General features: G+C 42.7%; 2 protein-coding genes across 2 annotated transcripts in view; one reads left to right on the forward strand and one right to left on the reverse strand.

Annotated features, from left to right (window-relative positions):
- Positions 1-10332, reverse strand: part of xpr1a (xenotropic and polytropic retrovirus receptor 1a) — a 67531-nt gene extending 57199 nt beyond the window's left edge. The window contains exons 1-2 of the mRNA XM_062395492.1: positions 9786-10332; positions 3254-3305 (exon numbers count right to left, since the gene is read on the reverse strand). Of these exons, the coding sequence (XP_062251476.1) occupies positions 3254-3305; positions 9786-9854 (121 nt within the window). The 5' untranslated portion in view covers positions 9855-10332. The remainder of the gene's footprint in view (positions 1-3253; positions 3306-9785) is intronic.
- Positions 10333-13624: 3292 nt separating this feature from the next.
- Positions 13625-20659, forward strand: part of acbd6 (acyl-CoA binding domain containing 6) — a 28765-nt gene continuing 21730 nt past the window's right edge. The window contains exons 1-4 of the mRNA XM_062395967.1: positions 13625-14156; positions 14363-14427; positions 15205-15301; positions 18295-18371. Coding sequence (XP_062251951.1) covers positions 13878-14156; positions 14363-14427; positions 15205-15301; positions 18295-18371 — 518 coding nt within the window. The 5' untranslated portion in view covers positions 13625-13877. The remainder of the gene's footprint in view (positions 14157-14362; positions 14428-15204; positions 15302-18294; positions 18372-20659) is intronic.

Genomic DNA, 20659 nt, shown 5'->3' on the forward strand with positions numbered 1-20659 from the left:
AAAGCTCAGCTACAGTTATTTAAAATACTTTCAGACACAAACACACACACAAACGTTCCTTTTAAAGCTGTGTATTTATAATCCGGGGGGGCCATTGTGCTCGGATCCACAACAATCAACCGGCTAATTGAATTGGATCGAGGCATAACTCCCTCTAATGGCTGGATCAGGGCAAACCAGAGGCTCAACCAGCTGTTCACTCTGTTGTCTTCCATTGGTTCATCACGCAATGGGGCGTTGTTTTAATTATTACTACACAAGGACTAATGAAGAATCGGAGGGAACAAGAACAAAAGATCTTGACGATGGGTGAAAGGTCACGTGCAGCAGCAGAGGTTCCATCATGTCCATGTATGTTTGCAGCGAGATCTTTCAATTACTGCACATCCATCTTGTGCAAACTGATTATAGTTGGGAAATGATGCTGAACAGGTGCAGTTCCTGTGGTTTGTTCACACAGAGGCTCTCCGCTGTGGAGGCGCTGATTGAGCAAATAAAACCCACACTTTCACAGCGACGCATCAACAGAGACAATTATCAACCTTTGGGAAGATCAAACCATGAACATAACTAAATCTATTTACTGCTCCTGGCCATAATTTAGTGAAATTCTCGCAATCTGACCATGATACATGCAGAGGCCTCTGCAGAGGGTTTTAAGTGCAGCCTGTGCAGGGTTGTGTTGCGTCTATCTACTATACAGCTCTATTAGATACAGCAGGGTGGCTGAGCGAGGAGTTATAACCCAGTAAACGGTCTCCCTCAGGCGAGAGAAACATCTTGTGAATACCAAAACCTTGCTTTTTGTGTTGAATGAGACAGGACGTGGAGGGAGGGAGAGAGACAGAGGGGTGCAGCCATGAATCCCATAATAGCTATAAGTCGTGAACTGAAGGAACAGACCAAATATAATGATCAAGCTGTAAAAATCTGTTTAAAAAATATACCACAGAGACACATTTTAAAGAAACAATCACTCTTTCCAGCTTCTTTTCAGTGAATATTTGCTGGTTTCTATGCGACAGCAGATTTATATTTAAAGAACAGGAAAGAGGCAAGAGGAGAGAGATGCAAATTGTAAAATGCATTGTCTACAAAAGTAAAAGAACATCATATAAGTGTACCATATTTTTCTAATGATGTTTTGGCCCTGTTTAAATCCAGTCAGTTGAACTGAAGAAAAATTGATGCAGAAAGCTTGAATTTTATAACACCCGCTAATCTTGTTTCTCTTATGAAAAGTCAGTGAACCTCTGCTACAGGAGTGTGTTCCTGACAGGGCTCAATAATTTTTTGCTTTGCGTGCTGTTTTCATTATTGCTACAAACCTCTTTCCCATAGAATCACCAAAGGGCATTTCTTCTCCTTTTAACTCAACAAATGCCGCTGCTGGTTCTACTTCCTTCGCAAGTGTCTGGTTCAGGGTTTTTGTCACTTTCTGAACTGTGTAACAAAAGTGTGAAAAGCTCACAAATCAACATGATTGAGTGGGGAAGGTTGAAACGCCACAACCATACCAGATTAATGGCGACGCTTTATACTGATTGACTGATCCCGTCTCTATTCATAAGGCACACTCAAATATCTTGCCACCAGCAGACAGAGGCAGACCAGTGACCCATGAGCACAGCTCAGGTTTGAGACAGGAAAGGATTTATCATCTGTGTTCAGTTTGCCTTGTCGAGCTAACGGCCTCTGGGGACACCTCTCAAAGCAGAGACAGCTCATACGTTATCACGGAACAAGACACGTTGTATAGACGTTAATGTCATATTTAGGCAACAAAACCATACAGAGCTTATTCCCACAAAGCACATTAGCATCTGTGTACACACTGAAATCACATTTTGCATAACAACTTCTGAAATTGTCATGCCTACTGCAGTCTAACATAAGTCAACTAGAATATACAATTACAAGCCCAACCACCCTATCATATTTGTAATCAAGATCAGTTAATTATTCTCTGGGAAATATGTGAAAATATAAAAAACAAACAACCAAACAAAAAACCACATATATTTCGCAATTTTAAAGAAGGTGATATAAACAAAAACTAAGGGATCTGCTCCTTTGTCCAGATAGACACCAAAATATAGTCATCTTTCTTTTCTTGGACCATATTCCCCAACTTCCATATTTCACACACTCAAAGATATAAATCCTCTTCATATGGTCATCACTGGTCATGGTCATGGTCATTAAGATCTCCGCATTATTTCTTTGGAAATTCCCAAAAATTTAAAAAAGAAAATCCTATCTTGTAATGTTAAAGAAAGAGAAATACATTGTGGATCTATCCCCTTGAAGTTTCACTAAAATCAGCTCCGTAGTTTTTAGAAGCCAGACAAACAGACGCAGAGGCAACAAGCAGCAGAAACTGATCTCTCTGCCCGAGGCTGACTCGCACATACAGAGAGTCTCGGTGGCTGTGTTACAACTTTGTCAGTCGGATACAATCAAATCACTCTCGACCAACATCAGACCCCTTCAGCTACAACTGCCTGAGCAAAGGGAGACACAGCTCTGTGAAGGGGCATATTGAACAACACTGAAAAAATCTATCAGTACACACATGCACATTCGGGGCCGGGCGCGCACATGCTCATTACATCGTAAAGCACAGTCATGCAAGCAACGCAGAGGTCACTTTCCAGCAGCCATATTTTGACCATCCCGTCACAGACACACACAGACAGGACTGCACGTCACCACAACATAACACACACGTCAAGCCTGCAACTAAAGAAAGTTGTTTACTTCCACAAACCGGTAACTAAAATAAAAATGAATGCTTCACATACTTCCTCTCATTAGACTTCACTTGTGCCAAAGATTAATTATAGCCAGTGGCCTTCCTTATCGCTGCTATGTTGAGTATATAGCCCCACTCAAAACCTAACCCAAGCTGGTGTCAGTAGTTGCAGACTAAAAAGTAAATGGACAGGTTTATCTTTTGTAAACTTCCAACTTCTCTTCTCAGAACTTTAGTCCCTTCTGTGTATAATTTAAAGCCGGTGATCTAAGATAGTGAGGGAGAGGTAATGATTTACTAATTGCCTGAAGTCTGGTCGAGTCAGAGACTGAAGGGTGGCAGCGCGTTAGCAGCGATTTACTATTTTTAGTAGATGAAGGCTGTTATTCTGGGGATGCCCAAACAGGCCCCGGGCAAAAGCGGCAGTGGGTGTCTGTGTTCGTCTGTGTTCGTATGTGTGTGTGTGCCCCTGTCAATGCAAATAGGGTATCTCCTTACCTTCTATGGAAGGAGCTTGGTCCTGGGCAGCATACAGCATTTCCTTGAACGCCTGATGAGAAAAGAAGAAAAATATTGTCAGAACTTCTGTATTTTCTGGACCCAAGCAACAGCAGGTTTATACAGGAAACATCAATGTAGTTTTCACTGGACGACAGAATTCATGTCAAAGTCCGAAGTAAATAAAAGTAGGGTGAGTTTCACATGGCCTAAAAGACAAAGTATCACAAGCACTTGAGTCAGCTCCGAGCGATGAAGATGTATTTAACGTATGAACAGTAAGAAGTGATTACAGGGGGCAGCGGGTCACAGCACAAGTACTGTTTGCACCATATGCTTTTACAGTAGCATTTAAACCTTCTAAAGCCTTTTGAGAGCCATTAAATAACACTTCCTCCATATGGGGGGGGGGGGGGATTGCAGCAACGGCCGCACAGCTGTTAACATATCGAACGAAAACCCAGGCGTTTTAATCCTCTTGTTTATTTCAACAACAGTACTTGTAACACCGAGCCCTTAAAGGTCCACAAATTGATGAAAACATTAAGACTCACCAGTAGTTATTTCAATGCCAAATACAACAGAGCGATTTCTACAAACATCAAATAAAGCAACAACTATGCAGAGAAGTTTCTTCATAATGCATTGGTAATCCATCTTAGATTCAAACTGCAAAATAATGTGGGTCATCTTTTTTTTTTTTTTACCTGTCTCACTATTTTAAATCATGAAAATCTCAGGAACACAACGCATACACCCATGAAAAAAACAAACAACTGTGGCATAAAGTATTATGATGCCAAAAGAGAAAAATGGTTGTTGTTTGGACTTTTTTAACATGAACAGTAACAGATTGAGTCACTTTAGACACGCGTGGACCTGGACAGAAGTTTGTAATTTCAACTGCAGATTGGGAGAAAGATGAAGATAGAGGAAGTCCGACAAACTGCTGGACAAATGAGACAGAGGAAAATCATTTCAGTCAGTTAAATGAGGTTTCCTCTCTGCAGTAAGATTGATCGTGAAGATAATGAAATGAAGCGAAAATGAAACGACAGATAATTGAACAATGACTCATATGATCATTTCAGTGGTAATCAGAAGTAATCAAAAAGACTAGAGCTGGATCCTGTTTCTCATTAAATTATTTTGGAACTGAACTGCTCTGATTAAAGATAGGGGTAAAAAAAAAAAAGACTGTCTGTTAAACTTGATCAAGTTTTAATTAGTGATTCATTAAGTCAGTGTGTTTACGAGGCTCTGAAAAATGTGCATGAGAAACCAAACTGTACTCGCCTCTCTATCCCGCTGGGTGTATTTAAAATAAAAAAAATACATATAAAGTTTTGGGAGAATATTACCATGGCACCTGTTAGCTAGTAGTGTGGGAGATGTCTTCCCCCATTCTCTCTCCTCAATCTACGTTTACTGTCCGATCAATAAAAAGCAAAATGCATAAAAAAAGCATAAAAAGAACAGAGGGGAATATTTGTCTCTGTCACCCAACCCTGACAAGCTGCATGTTTTTCTCTCTTATCTCCTGAAACTGTTCTTTGTTCATGATCATATGGAATGTAATGGCAAATCTCACTGAACAATGTCTTACTACTGTGAAGAATGTCTTACAACTGTTTGGACTGTTTTCTGTGCACTTAGCTGACACAACATCGATGTCTTCCACCTCCTGTTGACATTTTTTCTGCAGTGTGTGCTGGATTTGATTCCTCTTTTTGTAACAGTGATGCCAGACAGCAGGCGGTCCTGTCTGCTTTGTGTTTTGTTTCCCGTTTATCAAATTGTATAAAAACCTTCCTTTTTAACTTCTTGTGGTTGCACTCTGAGCCATGCTGCTGACTGTGTAACCGTCTGCAGAGCTAATAATTAAAACTCTAAAGGCAACTCCGGTCTGAGAAACTCGGTACTTCAAATGTCATGATAAATTTCCACGACAAGAACATGCTTCATGTTTCTGTAACATGACTGGGAGAGAGCTGTGAGTAAATATGTGTGTGTGTGTGTGTGTGTGTGTGTGTGTGTGTGTGTGTGTGTGAGGGGGGGGGGGGGGGGGCGGACAACACCACTCACAAACTGCTATGTATTGGTATTGCCTTGATGGTGATACTTATGGTTCCTCAGAGATCTCACAACATTCCATGTTTTTGCAGCGCTCATGGTAAAGATCAGAGGGGACCAACCCTGGAGCAAGGCCCAGTCCTGGCTAATTTCTGGTAAGAAATAAATCCCCCTTTTCTCTAATATGTTGGAAACAGATAATCAGAATCAGACATTGGTGGGGGGGGGGGGGGGTTGTTCATTAGGAAGGAGGCATCGCCATGGTGATGACAGTGACGGGAAATCGGGGTGGGGTTGGGTGGCTCTTTGGGGATGTAGGATAAACCTCAGGGGCTTGGTGATAATCAGTGATGAAACCTGGAGACAAAATCTAAGCCGAGCCTAATGGAGCCCATCGGCTTGAATGACCATGCATTAACGTGATGATAGCCCGTACTCACTCAAACAAACATGAAGGGAACACATGTAAGTACTTGTGACACTCGACAGGCTTTCGCTGCTGAGCATCCATACGATTGAATCCTGTCGATGGAATTCCATCCTTTAAAAGCTGCGGCATGCGGAGTGGACGCTAAACAAATATATTGATGCGCCACACGTTCAAATCCTTCCTCTGAGGTACCTGAGATTGTTATCCCGGTGACCGAGGAGATCGCACAACGCTCGTTAGGCCTCTGAAGAGATCTCACGCTCAAATAGAAAGCCAATGGTGGATCACTTGAATCCTTCGCTCTGCGGTTAAGTGGAGGAGGAGTGGAGAGGATGGGAGGAGAGGCTGCGGGGAGGGGTGGAGGGAGGCCGAGGGCAGGTCTGGTCGGGGACCAGATGTCCTCCCAGTGGGGGAGGAACGATGAGGTGAGGATGGAAGGAAGGAGGGAGGGAGGTATATAGGAAGAGGGGGGTTCACAGCAGTTGCCTTGCCTGTTGTATACATAATGTTCATAATGTAAAACATGCTGATAAATCACACTTTCAGGGCACAGACAACAGATAGGGTGCTGTATATTTAATGCACCGTTTACATTGTGCCTGCATGTCACAATGCAAAGCTCAGACATTTAAACTGCATCACTTCCCTTGATCACAGGAGGGCGGGGCTTCACCTTTGAACAACCAGCCATCACTCACTGAAATCACACAGGCACCTGCCTTACAGCCACATACTGTAATGACACTTTGCTACTTTGAATTTTAGATGCGAGTCTGCACAAGCACCACCCTCCTCCTCCTCCTCCTCCTCCTCGCCTGAGTTTACACGAGTGATTACATCTACCCAGATGTAGATGAACAAGTGGCCTCGTTCTCTCGCCCACACAAACATCTGCATCTCTGCCTCTCTTTATACCTGTGCTGTCCAACACACAGTTATATAAAACACTTTTAATCACATGCCGTTACACAAGCAGCTTTGCTTTTGTATGACAAATCCTCAGGCATGTAGGGGAAATGAAATTAGGAAGCAGAAGACAAACCTGAGACTTTATATAACACCCAACATAGACATATCCCCTCTATGTGAATCGACCTGTATCCCCTGCCCTTTGGAACAAGCCCCTGGAATCTGCAGGACCTGCACCCGTCCATACCAAGCAGCTGTTTAGCATATAGGTTTATAACTACAATCCCACAGGATAGAGAGCACACCTAATTACTCCATCACTCAGTTGCCTTGTCAATGCCTCCACTCTCAGATGAAGTCCCGTACTAGCTAAAGCTCTGTGTTTTTTCGCTGGAGCGGCCACTTTGCTGCATCCTTCACATCTGCATAGAAACCCGCTGACCAATCTGCGCACAGATTTCCTACACAATAGGGTGGTCTGAAAATAGGAGGAGAGGGAAAACAGGGCACCGGGTTAATTAATCCCACTAACGCACAAAGGCAAGAATATCACTTAAAGCCACACGTCAGTTTGGACGTGGGCGAGCTTTACTAACACAGCCACTGTGGAAGTGTCCAATTTTTTATTACTGGTACAAATGACCTGCGCTGCTGGAACAATGTGTCATTGTGTCATTTTATAGACAGACAACTGAACCACAGTGCAGCCTGCAGAGGGCCCAATGCAGAATGAATACACAGTTTGTGATGACTACCACTGTGTATGATAACTGAATGTTTACTGAGCGGACTTCAGGGTCTCTGCACAAGTCCCTGAACTGCTCGCGTTACTCCACAGCAGCAAAACCAGGCTTTGGGTTTTCTCAGGGACATTAAAATTGATTTCTTCTAAAGTCCGATTCATCTCATCGACCCGCGTCACGACATTTATATGACTTTACTTACATAATATTACTTTTTATGTTCGTCCTTGTCTCTTGACTGGTTTCTCGGGGCATAAACGCCTTGACTAAGATTTCCATCATCTGTAGGTGTAAGCTCTCTCCCAGCTCCACCCACTCAGGAGGTAATGGTGTTTACAGAGGTCAGACAAAAGACTCAAGGCAGCCGCAATCTTACAAATACACAGAGAGCCCTCCTCCCTTCAAATCCTTAGGACATGTATAATTCAGACTTGAGAAAGAATAACAACTGTACAGAACAGACCGTAATCCTCCAGTTTTACATATTTAAACAGTACGTGTGATGACTGTGTGATTGCATAGGCTGGATTTCCGGTATAAAGGAAAATAAAGGTATTGTTTAAAGGTATTTAAAGATATGGACTGATGAAGTCCACCAATCTTTCCTGCTCACAGAAATCAGTTAATCGGGTAATAACGCAATCAAGTAACCTCAAATATAAAAGAAAACACTTAATTATAAATACAAAAAAAGATTAGTCAAAAACCCTCGAAGGCATTTCAGTATTGAAATTTGCTGGTGTAGATATATTGTTTAAATACTATCACGTTAAATCTTTACAGTTACTTAAAGACGATTATGTCTATTTAAACTCAGTAACATTGGTACAGGCAGATGACAGAGAAAATCGGCCATCATCCATCTCAGGTCAGTGAGCGCCGAGGCGAAATCTGGAGGTGTAAAATGGCTGGTATGGTCATGCATCTGTCCCTGTCTCACTGAGCGGCAGTATGTCCACACGAAGACTCAAGAAAAACCTGTGCATGTGTGTTAATGACCAATTAAAAGTAACAAAGATAAAGCACAGTCCTCCTCCCAGTGTGCTCAACACATATCTGACATCTCTTTCATTGGTTTTCACTGGAGTTGTGTCGCCTGAGGAGGTTTTTTATTACACACTGATGACAGCATATCATTCACGTTGAGCTGGAAAGATCCAAGTGTCTGCTGCTGCGATTATGCAACTTAACAGTCACATTCGGGGCATGTTTTCCAAAATAAAACCAGCGCAGTGAGCTTGTGTTGCTTCTGGGATGTAGGTTTCTGAGGTTGAAGGGAACGGGTTCTTTGTCTATAATTCATAGAGCTAAATGGAACGGAGCAGGCTCTGCTGTCACTGCATGTCTGCACTGAAGCTCTTAACGTGAAGCCAGTGAGAAGTGGGGTGTGAAAATAAAATGATCCTCAAATACTGTACACCACCCAACAAAGAGCATGTGTGCACACAAAGACCTAAATCATCAGACATCCGAATATCCTGTCAGATGAAGTCTTGCAGGTAGAATTCAAGAGACAAACCTTTCTGTTGAATTGTGCAAAATATGAACGAATACATCTTGATTTAAAAAAAATATATATATATATGTCTACAATCTGATTTATCTTGCTAAGACCGTTTTAAAATGAGGGATAGGAATCTGAAATATTGCAGCAATGAATAATTGATGCTCGAGAGATTACCATTGTGTCCAGTAAGATTGTTGAAAATAAAAAAGGATTAATTGAAAGATCACTGTGATTTGTTTTTGGTAATTGCAGCTATCGAGAATTAAGCTATCAAGAATTAACATGACCCCATCCCCTATTTTTTATGTATAACCCCCATATTAGTTATATGAGGAAAAACCAAAGGGAGAGACAAAATCTAAACATGTGGGAAAATATAAAATCCAGGATCGAAATATTTGCTTTATAAGTGAATATGAAAATTTAACACAGCAAAATAAATAATTTAGTTTAAAAAACATTCAGACTGTTAATTGTTAAAATATAGAATACAAAATATTGAATTTTTTCAGCATGAAAAGCATCGAATTGTTTCGTAAACTCTTCGTTATCTTCATCTTTAGATGTTGTAAACTCGGTGAACAACAACAATAAACCCTGAATGCTCCCTGTGGCTCTTAACAGCCGCAGTCAAATTGCCCTCCATAAACAAAAGGTCTTCCCTTACGTTTCCCGTCGTTCATTGCTCTCAGGAGGAAGATTGACTGAAACTAAATAAATATTTATTCAAAGAAGCTTCCCTCCATTGATGTTGCCTCTTATATTCTTGTTCCCTGTGATACTTCCGAAGTAAATGTGGCGTATTTGTGAGAGTTTCCTCCGCTTGTCCACGCTGCTTTTATTTCCAATACAAGATAAATGTCACTTTACCTCATACTGGAGATATTGTTTCCTCCACTCGGGAGTGATGTGGGAGGAAAGATGCTCCGCGAACTTCATTTTGCCGGAGCAGGTGTCCCCCTGTTCGAACCTGGGTTAAAATCCTCCGCTCCTGTCCCCTGTCGACGCGACTTTCTGTTTTTTCTCTGTGTGTGTGTGAATGTCAGTCAACTTGCTGCAGCTCCACACGCGGCGCGTCAGCCCGGCTCACTCCGCTCCGCTCACTCGGCTCGTGGCTCGTCCCGGTCCGTGCGCTCCGAGCGGATCCCGTCCCACATACTACTTCACGGGAGGGACCGCGGTGACAGCAGCCTCTCCGCCTGGGGGTTTGTCGCTTGAAACAGGTGGTCGGGTGTCACGGAGCCGGTGAGAGCGGCTCGGTCAGTGACTTTGCTCCGTCCCTCGCTGGGCAGGTCTGGGGACAGTGCGGTCCGCCATCGCGTTGAGCCACAGGCGACGTGGTTGCGTCAGCAGAGCGCGCGGGGGCACCGGGCGTGGATGGGACCTCCTGTCAGAGGGCTGGCAGCGTGGTCACTGATCCCCTCACCCTCCGGTTACCCTCACCCCTCTCTCTCACAGAAACCTGACCCCCACGTGCCGCCCGCTGTTGCACGCTGTTGTTGTTGAGAATCTTAAATGAAAGAGCGGATAGAGTTAAACCTTACAATCATTTACATACCTTGATAAAAGTCCTCTAATGACTGCAAACATGTTTTTTTTTACAGTCACTGTTCTGCTATCTTTGTCTATTCACTTCCACCGATTCAAATTACTCGAGTTAAGCGTATTTTTCACAGGCTTATCTCCGTAATTCCAAAATAAAGCCCATCCGGAAACGGGACAGCAAATTAGTCTATACTTGGAAAACCTCCTTTAATGGAGAGGTCTTCTTTTATGCTCTGGAGAAGTAGATAGTTTCGAAATGACAGGATAATAAGCTACCATTACCAACAATATTTTGAAGGATCTTGTTATGTTGTCCACTGGTTTATGGCAAATGCAACCAGAGCGAAACCAAAAGTGATTGTATGTGAGAAAAAAGTGTTTGTCTGAATATTTGTATCGTCCTGTCTTGTCTGATTTGAACTATTGCTCAATCTGCTCTAAACTCAGTTTAGATTAGTTTTGAAAGAATCTTCTGAGCGGTGTTTGGGACATGTGACGAGCAATCCGTTTGTATATAGCGGCATCTGCTGGACAAATTGCGCTAATGCAGCCTCCTGCCAATGTGTCTGGTTGACTCAATTTGTTTACTTCATAACAACTGTAAACATAAACTTTCACAAACAGGCATCGTGTGATAAGCGTGTTGATTAGAGTAGAAGGAGAATAAATAGATCAGGTTTAGTGGATTCAAACTGAAACTGGACCTAAATGGAACAGAAGAACTATTAAACGAGTCGTTGGGTTAAAAAGCTGAAGCTATTCAATCAAAGGCTAAATTTAAGTTCCCTCTGTCACACAGCTGAAGAAGTCGGAAGGAAAATGGTGGAGCTAAACCTTAATGAGCTCACAATAGAATAACAAACAAATATATATAAGGGAACAAATTTGAAGTAACATAAGAACATGTTAAAATGCAATAAAAGAAATGGAAATAGCAAAGAAATACAACTAATTTTCATAGAATATGGACAAAATGGCCACCAAATGCAAAAAAGCAAGCTTCCTGTTGCGTTTTTCAAGTTGCACTCATATACTTTTTTGTTTGCCTGGTCATGATACACATGTGCAGTGTTGTGCAAGTTCACATCTCTCATGAACTAGTTCAAAGTTCTTTTCACACAAGTAAACATGAATAGTTCACGTTCATAGTTCACCATTTAAATTCTGAACTAGTTCATTGTTCAGTTTATGTCATAGTTTTAAGGTGGAAAGTGAGAATGAAAGACTTAACTTATTAAAGAAAACCGTATCCATCACTACCCCTTGCCTTTACTGTCGGAATCTTCATCAGACAGTGTGTTAAATCCCTCTCTGCTTTCTCTTGCCATCTATGTATGAGACAGAGAGCTGTTGTGTTGCGTTGCAGGTATGGCCTGCCCCTTAAGGAAAGTTTTTTTGTTGTGTGTGACGTAGTGCACCTGGGTATTGTGGGAAAAGACACTGAAAGTGTGTGTATAACGAGAAGTGACGGACCACCTAGAGGTGATGCGAGTGTTGCTCCTGCTGTATATCCAAGGAATAAAGTGGCCACATTCCAAGTAAAGAAACATCTCCTCCTCCTTATTCACGGAGCGGTCTGGACGGCTGGTTACCGGCCAGACAGCGAGCCAAGATAACCAGTGACAGGGGCGGCTCCTGGTACAGGCGACATAGGAGACGTGACACATGCAATGTAAAACAACACATTAACGTCACACCATCATCCTCTTCCCCGGGGACGCACCGGAGGTAGAAGCGCTGCGAAAAGCGGTCCGCATCCTGTCCTCGCCCATGTTAAATACTTGGGCTGTTACCCGGGAAGAATCGGGTAGCGCAGCGGCAACACACACACACAAGCACATCATCTCCTGTGGGGGGGGTGGCGGCTACAGGCTTGTAGGTCAGTCACCTGTGAAGAACAGCATCATTTACCCCCTAACCAGCGCGGAGAAATGAAGATGATGATGAAAATTAAATATTAAAAAATTAAAATAAATGCGCATTGAGCACATCCTGCGCAGAACCGAACTGCGCACATTCTGTGCAGAAGCCTACTGCGCACAACCTGCGCAGAAGCCCATAGCGCACATCCTGTGCAGGAATTGCGCACGCAGATATTTTTTTGGGATTTAATTTGTTCCTGTTATTATATTTAATAAATTAACATAGTGTAAGATATTTTTGCAATTAATGGGACACATTTCAGCACACATTTTAAGAGCTCAGTATCCTGGCTCCCTGATTGCTGTGAGGAACTAAGCACACTAAGACGATGGACAAATTATCGCGTGTCCGTGTCATTTTACGCTGCTTTAAATAAACACTTCAGAGAAAATATTTTCTACTTTACTACATATATTTGACAGCCTTACTTAAAAGTTACTTTTACATTTTTGGCTTTTAAACACTGGATGATTTAACATACTTTAAAAACCTATCGTTAGAGAACAGCCCAGTACTTTCTAACCTTGTCTTCGGACGCCTTATCAGTCTGCTGCCCCCTGCTGGCTGCTGGGTTCCTCTGCTGCTCTAGCTTGGTTTGTACAGCTTGTGATTAACTAAAGTTGTCCATAAAAGAAAATCTTTAATATCCTTCAAGGGCAATTTGATGTACAACCAGCAATCAGTGCACGACAAAAATAAACCAATAAAATGATCAGGTGCACAATTCAGAAAGCACCGCAAAGTAGAGGTGGAGAAGAAAGAACCATATAGAGGTAAGAATCAGCCCGATTGTGGACATCATTAATGTTTATTTGTGTCGACATGACATGATACATGTGCATCGATTTTTGTGAAGATCGGTCAATGTGAACACGTTACGTTGAGCCATTTTGCCACGCCCCTTGAAAATTCCTCCAGAATACGTACATTTTCACCACTTTCTAATTATCTGCAAATTCTGGTAAGAATTTGAGCGTTTTAAAGCCCTCAATAAGCCAATTCATTTGCCTGAAAAATTGGGCCTCACTGTCTGTCAGTGCCCTAAAAACAGCTAATACACTTAACATGCAAGAGATTAACCATACAAAAAAAGCCATAAACATCCAAACTGCATCTGAATAGTTCTGCGTAGATTTTCTAAGCTTATTGAACCCTGAGTCTTTTCCATTAATTAATGTTAATTGTTTTATTGCCTTATGTTTTTCTCTCTTGCCGGGGAAGCACTACGAAGCCTGGTCAGTAATGTATCCGGAACTTTCGATTCAGCTGTTGTGTCAGCCGGGGCGTTTAGGTGACAGTACCAGTAGCGGACCAACGACAGAAACAATCCGGCTGTCACTGAGTCTCAGCGATAACTGATGGAAATAAAGAAGTAGCCACGGTATGACTTTATAGATATCTATCCGGCAGCTGCTTTCTGTTCCTATTTAATATTTTTCACGCGGGTCTGAGACGCTCGTCGTGTCTGGCAGTTCGCCACACGCAGCAATAACAATGGCTTCTGGGTCACCGTCGTCCTCTCCGGACACTGCGACGGGCTCAGGTACAGATCCAGCCAGGCCCGACACGGGGGAGCCTCTCGGTGGAGCCGGCTCGGACTCCGACTCGGACTTGGGTTTGGGGAAGTTCGACTGCAGCGCCGTGGAGATGGGGGACAGGCTGGAGGAAGAGGACCTGCTGGCGGACTTTGATTCCGCAGCCGATCGCGTTCGAGACCTGGTCCAAACCGCTGGCAGAGACCAGCTGCTGTACCTGTACGCCCGATACAAACAGGTCAGTGTCAGCCCGCCTGGACCAATGGAGAGCCCTCCAGGAGTGGCGTCACATGACGTGACATGACAGCCACATGGAGGGAATGATCCACATTCATGCTCCATCACTGGGTTAAGATCCGGTCCTTTAACCTCTTGTCTGTGTCTTCTCCTCCAGTCTCACTAGGCTGAGTTAACCAGCTTATTGACCGACGCTTGTGTTCACAGGTCAAAGTGGGAAAGTGCAACACACCAAAGCCCGGCTTCTTTGACTTCGAAGGACAGAGGAAATGGTATGAAGCTGCAACTTGGTGACCAGGTCACAATGATGAGTTTAAACACAGTTGTAGATAAACAGGGGTCACTTTGGTACTGTAGGTTGTAGCTCACACCAAACAGACACACGCACACACACACACACACATACACACTTATAGAAAGCTTCAGACATAGTATGTGAAAGAGGGAGAGAGAGAGAGCATTTGATTGTGTACTCATTTTACACGTCTGTTATGCACATGTTTTTACCAGGCAGGACAGTATGACCAAAAAATACATCAAGATCAAAATCTTTCACATTAGTTGATATCAATTATCACTGGTGTAACATTATTATTTATTTCAGGTTGAAAGACTTGCTTTTGAGTGACGGTTGTAGCTTTTAACCAGAGAATGACAAACACTTAATAAACAGAAAAATATGGTACAAATCTGAGGTAAATCTATCATAATGTATACCTCCTCTCTGTGCTGACACAATACATAAGCATGATAGAAAGATATATTGGACTTTTTCTCATTTTGCCATTGATAAAACTTGTATTGTGATAATTATTACCCAGTCCTCTTTTCTATGTTTTTTTATGAACTGCTTGTCCTACATTAAGTAAAAAATGTAAGTTTAAGTTTATATCAAAATGTCTATTTTACATTTTTTGTTGCTGTGTAAATCCACTTTCCAGTGGACATTTTTAATCATAACACCCAGTGCAGATAAAGATGTTCATCTGTAAATGATGATGATGATGATGATGGATATATTGATGACAGTTATGATGTTATTGTTACAGGCAAGCCTGGAAGCAGCTGGGAGACATGGAACAAGAGCAGGCAATGCAAGAGTACATTTCATGTGTCAACGTGTTAGACCCTGAAGGCAGTACGAAGGTAATAACATCCATTTCTAAAAAGTCAAAGCTGATTCCCACAACTTTACATACTGTCAAGTACTATACTATACAACTAAGTGCTATTTTGTCTTGTACTGGCAGTGATTGCAATGTGAGCGCAAAACAAAGTGATGGAACGTTTTGACGGACTTTCATATAAGAAGGAACAGGGAGGTTTAACAATACCCTCTTAAATTCCTTAGAAGTCACTGTTTTTGAATTTAATGATATTATGAAATTAGGCAGAAGGTCCAACTCATTCATCCAGAGAATATTGTATGGAAGCTTATATTGCTCTAATCCCACCCATCTGGCCTTTTGTATACAAGTATTGGAAGTAAACACAAGTATTCAACTCTTCTCCATGCTGAGAGAAAAAGGACAAATAGGGAAACAGCCAGTGTCAATGTTGTCAAATGCAGTATGGTGTTTTTGTCAGTAGAGGTCAGTGTCACAGTGTCTGTCCTTTTAGTAGCTCTTTATTTTGTACATGTAGCATGAAAAAGATATGAGGAGGTTATGGTATCTTCCTCAGTGTCTGGCAGTTTTGGACATGAATAATGCATAACACTCTCAGAGTATAGCTGAGGAGATGTGTCTCCATGTATGGTGACACAAGAGAGTTTGTTTACATCTCTACACACTGCTGAGTGGAGTCTTCTAACTGTCAGGAGAGCTGTGTTGCCACGGACAACCTGTCCCCTGAGGCACACGCGTTCAGCAACAACAACAAGTTTATACTGTCTGTGTTGTTGGGAAGAGTAATATTAATGAAACACTAAAAGGAACAAACTTGTCATGAGAAATATTAGCATTAAAATGTGTGTTGAAGAAGGCCCGCTGTTTGCTCTGTGTGATTACAGTGGCGATTACAAAGGAAATGCTGTTCCTTCTCCAAGTGTCAGTTTTTAAGGAGCCATTCTCAGATGATGATCTATTGAGCCGGCTAAAGCTCAGTGCACAGCGAAGTTTATTGCAGCTGGCAGCAGTCAGTGATCAGCATTTCTTCAAATGTTGTTGCCGAGCCAATTTTGAGACTGTTAATTTACAAATTTAGCATTTAACACCCAAAATAAGGTTGTAAAGTTGCTATTTGGCCAACAGTAAGGTAATGGGTTTCTAAATTTAGTCTCCATAACTTTGGAAAATGCTTAATCACTCTGCAAAGCTTGATGCATTTCTACTTAATATAGCCAGATAAGTTTGATGACCAGACACTCATATTAATCTGACATTTGAGATTTAAAAAAAAGAATATCCACTAATAGACTTTTGTTGTCATATATGTCAAAGTTGCCAGTCAGCATATATACGTTTTAGGGTTGATTTAAAAGTCTCTCGTAAACATTTTTTTTACATGCTGGTGATGATTGTAGCCAGTTCATCCATTATCTATACTTTGAGAGTCAGAGGAGGAGCTGGAGCCAATCTCAGCTGATATTGAAGGAGAGGTGGGGTCCACACACTCATTTCATTAATTTTTTTATTTGACAGGGACAATGCTCATTAATCAATAGCAAAATGAGTGTTAATGAGTTTGCTCAACAGGCTAATTTGACATTCACATTCTCACATTCCCACGACTGTCAATTTAGAGTCTGCAATTAGCCTAGCCCCAATCTGCATGTTTTTGGATTGTGGGATGAATTGTGGGATGGATATGCAGTCACAGTAATGTTTGAAAAGCCTTGAGAGATGGAAATCAAGTGGTTCCTTCTCCTATTATTGAAGAACCAAATATTGCATTTATGTCTGACCCACTGCAGTGTCTCATGTCTCACAAGTTTTGCTCTGACCATTGTCTACATTCCTTCTGGTTTCCCTCACATCTTCATTATTGCTTCTTTCCCTCCCTCCCTCTTTCTTCTCCACCTTAGTGCTACCTGCTTTCTTCTTTACCCCTTTATTCTACTATTACTCCCTCCCTCTTCTTTCTTTGCGCAACGTCCATGTTAATGTCAATTTTATAGTGTCACTGTCAACCACACCTCTAATCCTGACACGTCCTATTGTCTTCGACCACACTGCGGGGGCAATTCTCGCTGGCTCTACCCCATAGCTGCACAATGCCAGGGCAGAGTCCAGCGGAGCCCCCCCCTCCTGAAAATAAGCTGATTGTGTTAGTGTTAACAAAGCACCTGAGCATAGCGGTGGCTATTCTTTTGGAAGCCCAGTTAAAATGGTGTAAGTAGGAGTGCATAGACAGAAAAGCATGGGAGAGAATAATAGCCAGAAGTTGACCTCTGCTCCTTCTCAATTGTTGAGCAGACACTGGATTTATATTACATTACACTGCAGAGGAGCGGGGCCAGTGCATCAGCGAATATTCTGACTTTCTGAAGTGAATTAGGTCGAACCAAAAGTGCACGCACAGTTGTTTTGCTCCGCTTGTCATGTTCTTCCCCACTCTCCCTATTTTCCTGAAATCCGATTTGTGTGGGTTCTTTTGTGAGTCAAGGTTGGTCAGTGAAGAATAGGCTGGGTAATAAAGTCCTGGCCGAACCAAATGTAATATGGAATTCCATGAAAACACAAAAGATTAACAACAGCCACAAATTAAGGCGCAATACATTTTATGTTGTTCTGTTGCATGTTGTTGGTTATTTATTGCCAGTGAGGTCATGTCTAAGGCCCGAGCAAGAATTGTATGAAAACTACACGTTCTGAATGTTAACTTTGTCGTGCATTGGCTTTGCAGTGGCTATAGGGGGGAAGCTATAGGTAAAGCCATTCATGGTGAATAGACGATTTTGTTGTCAGCCCTTTTGTTCTACACTTAGCTCACAAAACAGTTCGGTCTGTGCCTCTTTTCATATAGGATGGCAACACAGGCTGCAGAACTGAGCCAAACTAGACTAGGTTGGCGACACCCTCACTGAACAAGAGGTGGTTTTGTTAACGGTGACGGACATCTGTAAACATCACATCTCTAGTTAACCTGTGTGAAAAGTGAGTATCGATCTTTTATGTCTGGATGTTTTTATTTGACAGGAAAGACAAGGAGCAGAAAGGAGAACAGGCTTCGGAGGAGCAGCAGTCAGCTCCCTATACCAGGAAGAGATGATCAGGTATTTATGTCACGAGTCTCACACACACACACACACACACACGCACACACTTACACACACACACACTCACACATATTCAAATACAGTTGTGGCTCAGGGGATAGAAATGTACAAATAGAGACAATTTACACATATATCGGAAAGGGTTGATTACATTGATTAAACAGTGAATGACCGTAGTGTATTTATGAGTTTCACAGACACACATTGAGTGTTTTACTCTGTACCAAATAACACACACTCTTTGTTCAGTTCAGTGATTTCAGGTTGTGTTTTCAGATCCCAAAGAATCTAAGAGTCCTGCCCAGATCTCAGTGACTCTTGATCAGACTCAGCTTTTTCCTCCGGTTGTGAATCCCATACTAATTTAATAGATAGGTAAACCCAGTCAGAGTCTGGCATTGTTAACCTATGGTCTCCATGCCGTGTTTGATTATATTCAACAGACCGTAACTCCAGTTAGGGTCCGCAGACGTCATACAGTACTGATTTTATGTTAATGAAATATATTCTCCATTTACTCCTGCCTGGCAGAGTTACTCAAGCTGAAAACCCTCATCTTCATTTCAATGAGGAAAAAAAGAGCTCTTTTGGAGATGAAAATGAGATGTGTGAATCCTGCAGGTTTTCCTCCTAAATGGCCGTATGTGATTAGTATGCACAGTCTTGGGATTAGGCAGCCAGTGTCTCCCCTTTTTAATTACGTTGCGATCCGAGGGGGTGGTCCGGGGGGTGGGTGATGAAGACAGGCGGTGTACAGCGGAGGGATGCGAGTACAGCAGGTTTTCCCAGAACGGTGCTCCCCGCAGTTATATCCAGTTGCAGCTATGCCCTGAGGGACACCGGGACGGAGGAAGTCATTAGCATGGCATGTACACGCACCTATGCATGTGTGCACACATAAACATACACTTGCCTCCATACGTCGACTCAATCGCATCCAAATCCATGCACAGCCTCCTGGAACTGTCACACTCACTGCTCCGCTGCATTTCAATTTCCTCTTCCTCATACATACACACATAACCACGCACACACAGACCAACTCCATATTAAACAGCTAAGCACCTGTTAACCAGGCACAAAGTTAATTGCATTGCTCAGTGCTCATCTAGATCTCAGACTGTGCTTGTATGGGGCGAGTATATCGACAAAGCCTGGATTGATTATCTATATCCCTGGGCTACGGAGCTGATCAGTGTGCGATTGAGGAGGATTTGAATGCTACATTTGTAATTTCTCTCACCCACCTAGTTAACGGTTACTGATAAACACTGGAGGTGTTGCTGTGTTTTCGCTGTGCTGGAAGCCAGTGGCTGAGTTATGTGACTTTTCATTGTTCCTCGTACTGACATGGACCTCAGCCATGTTGAGAGTGTAGACCAGGAGATGTGATGACTGAGTGTGTGTGTGTGTGTGTGTGTGTGTGTGTGTGTGTGTGTGTGTGTGTGTGTGTGTGTGTGTGTGTGTGTGTGTGTGTGTGTGTGTGTGTGTGTGTGTGTGTGTGTGTGTGTGTGTGTGTGTGTGTGTGTGTGTGTGTGTGTGTGTGTGTGTGTGTGTGTGTGTGTGATGGATGGATGGTGTGGCCGTGGTGTTGATCAGTGAAGCTCAGCCCAGGTAGATGAGTGTTCTCCACTACTGTGGCCAATTTAGCCTGATGGATGAAGGACATATCTGCCAGTACACCAGACTTGAAACACACACAAGAGCACAATACACACACACACGCACAAACAAATCCCTAGGTTCCCCAGCTGCTGTGAACACAGAGTAGCCTGGGACCTTCCCGTCATTTATAGTATTTGCATTGACCATATGTGTGTGTATATCTGGCCACAGGTGTGTTAAAGTCATATGTGAGCTTATTTTGTGTGTGGTGTGTGTGTGTGTGTGTTATGCGTGAGCATGTGTTATGCGTGAGCATGTGTGGCATGGCCGTCAGGTCAGCCCCGTTTGAACCATTGACGAAAGACTGATGAGCTGGCCTATTGATTAGTTGCCAGGCGAGACGGATGGTGGCCACACATCAGGGACACTTGGGGTCACTGTGGCCATCAGACAAGGATGTGGGTGTGGCCCAACATTGGGGGGGAGTCATGAATAAACATAGTGCTGGTAATCAGGAGTATGTAAATGAATGTGCTCATACATAACCAAGCTGTGATAAAAGTATAATGAGTTATTCATAATTCATCACAGGCTGATGAGGAACGGCAGCGAGAGAGAGGGAGGAACCAGACGAGTGAGAGGGGGAGAGAGCATGCAAATGAAAAGATGAAGAAAAGGAA

The sequence above is a fragment of the Platichthys flesus genome, chromosome 9 (assembly GCF_949316205.1).
Source record: "Platichthys flesus chromosome 9, fPlaFle2.1, whole genome shotgun sequence".
NCBI lineage: Eukaryota > Metazoa > Chordata > Actinopteri > Pleuronectiformes > Pleuronectidae > Platichthys > Platichthys flesus.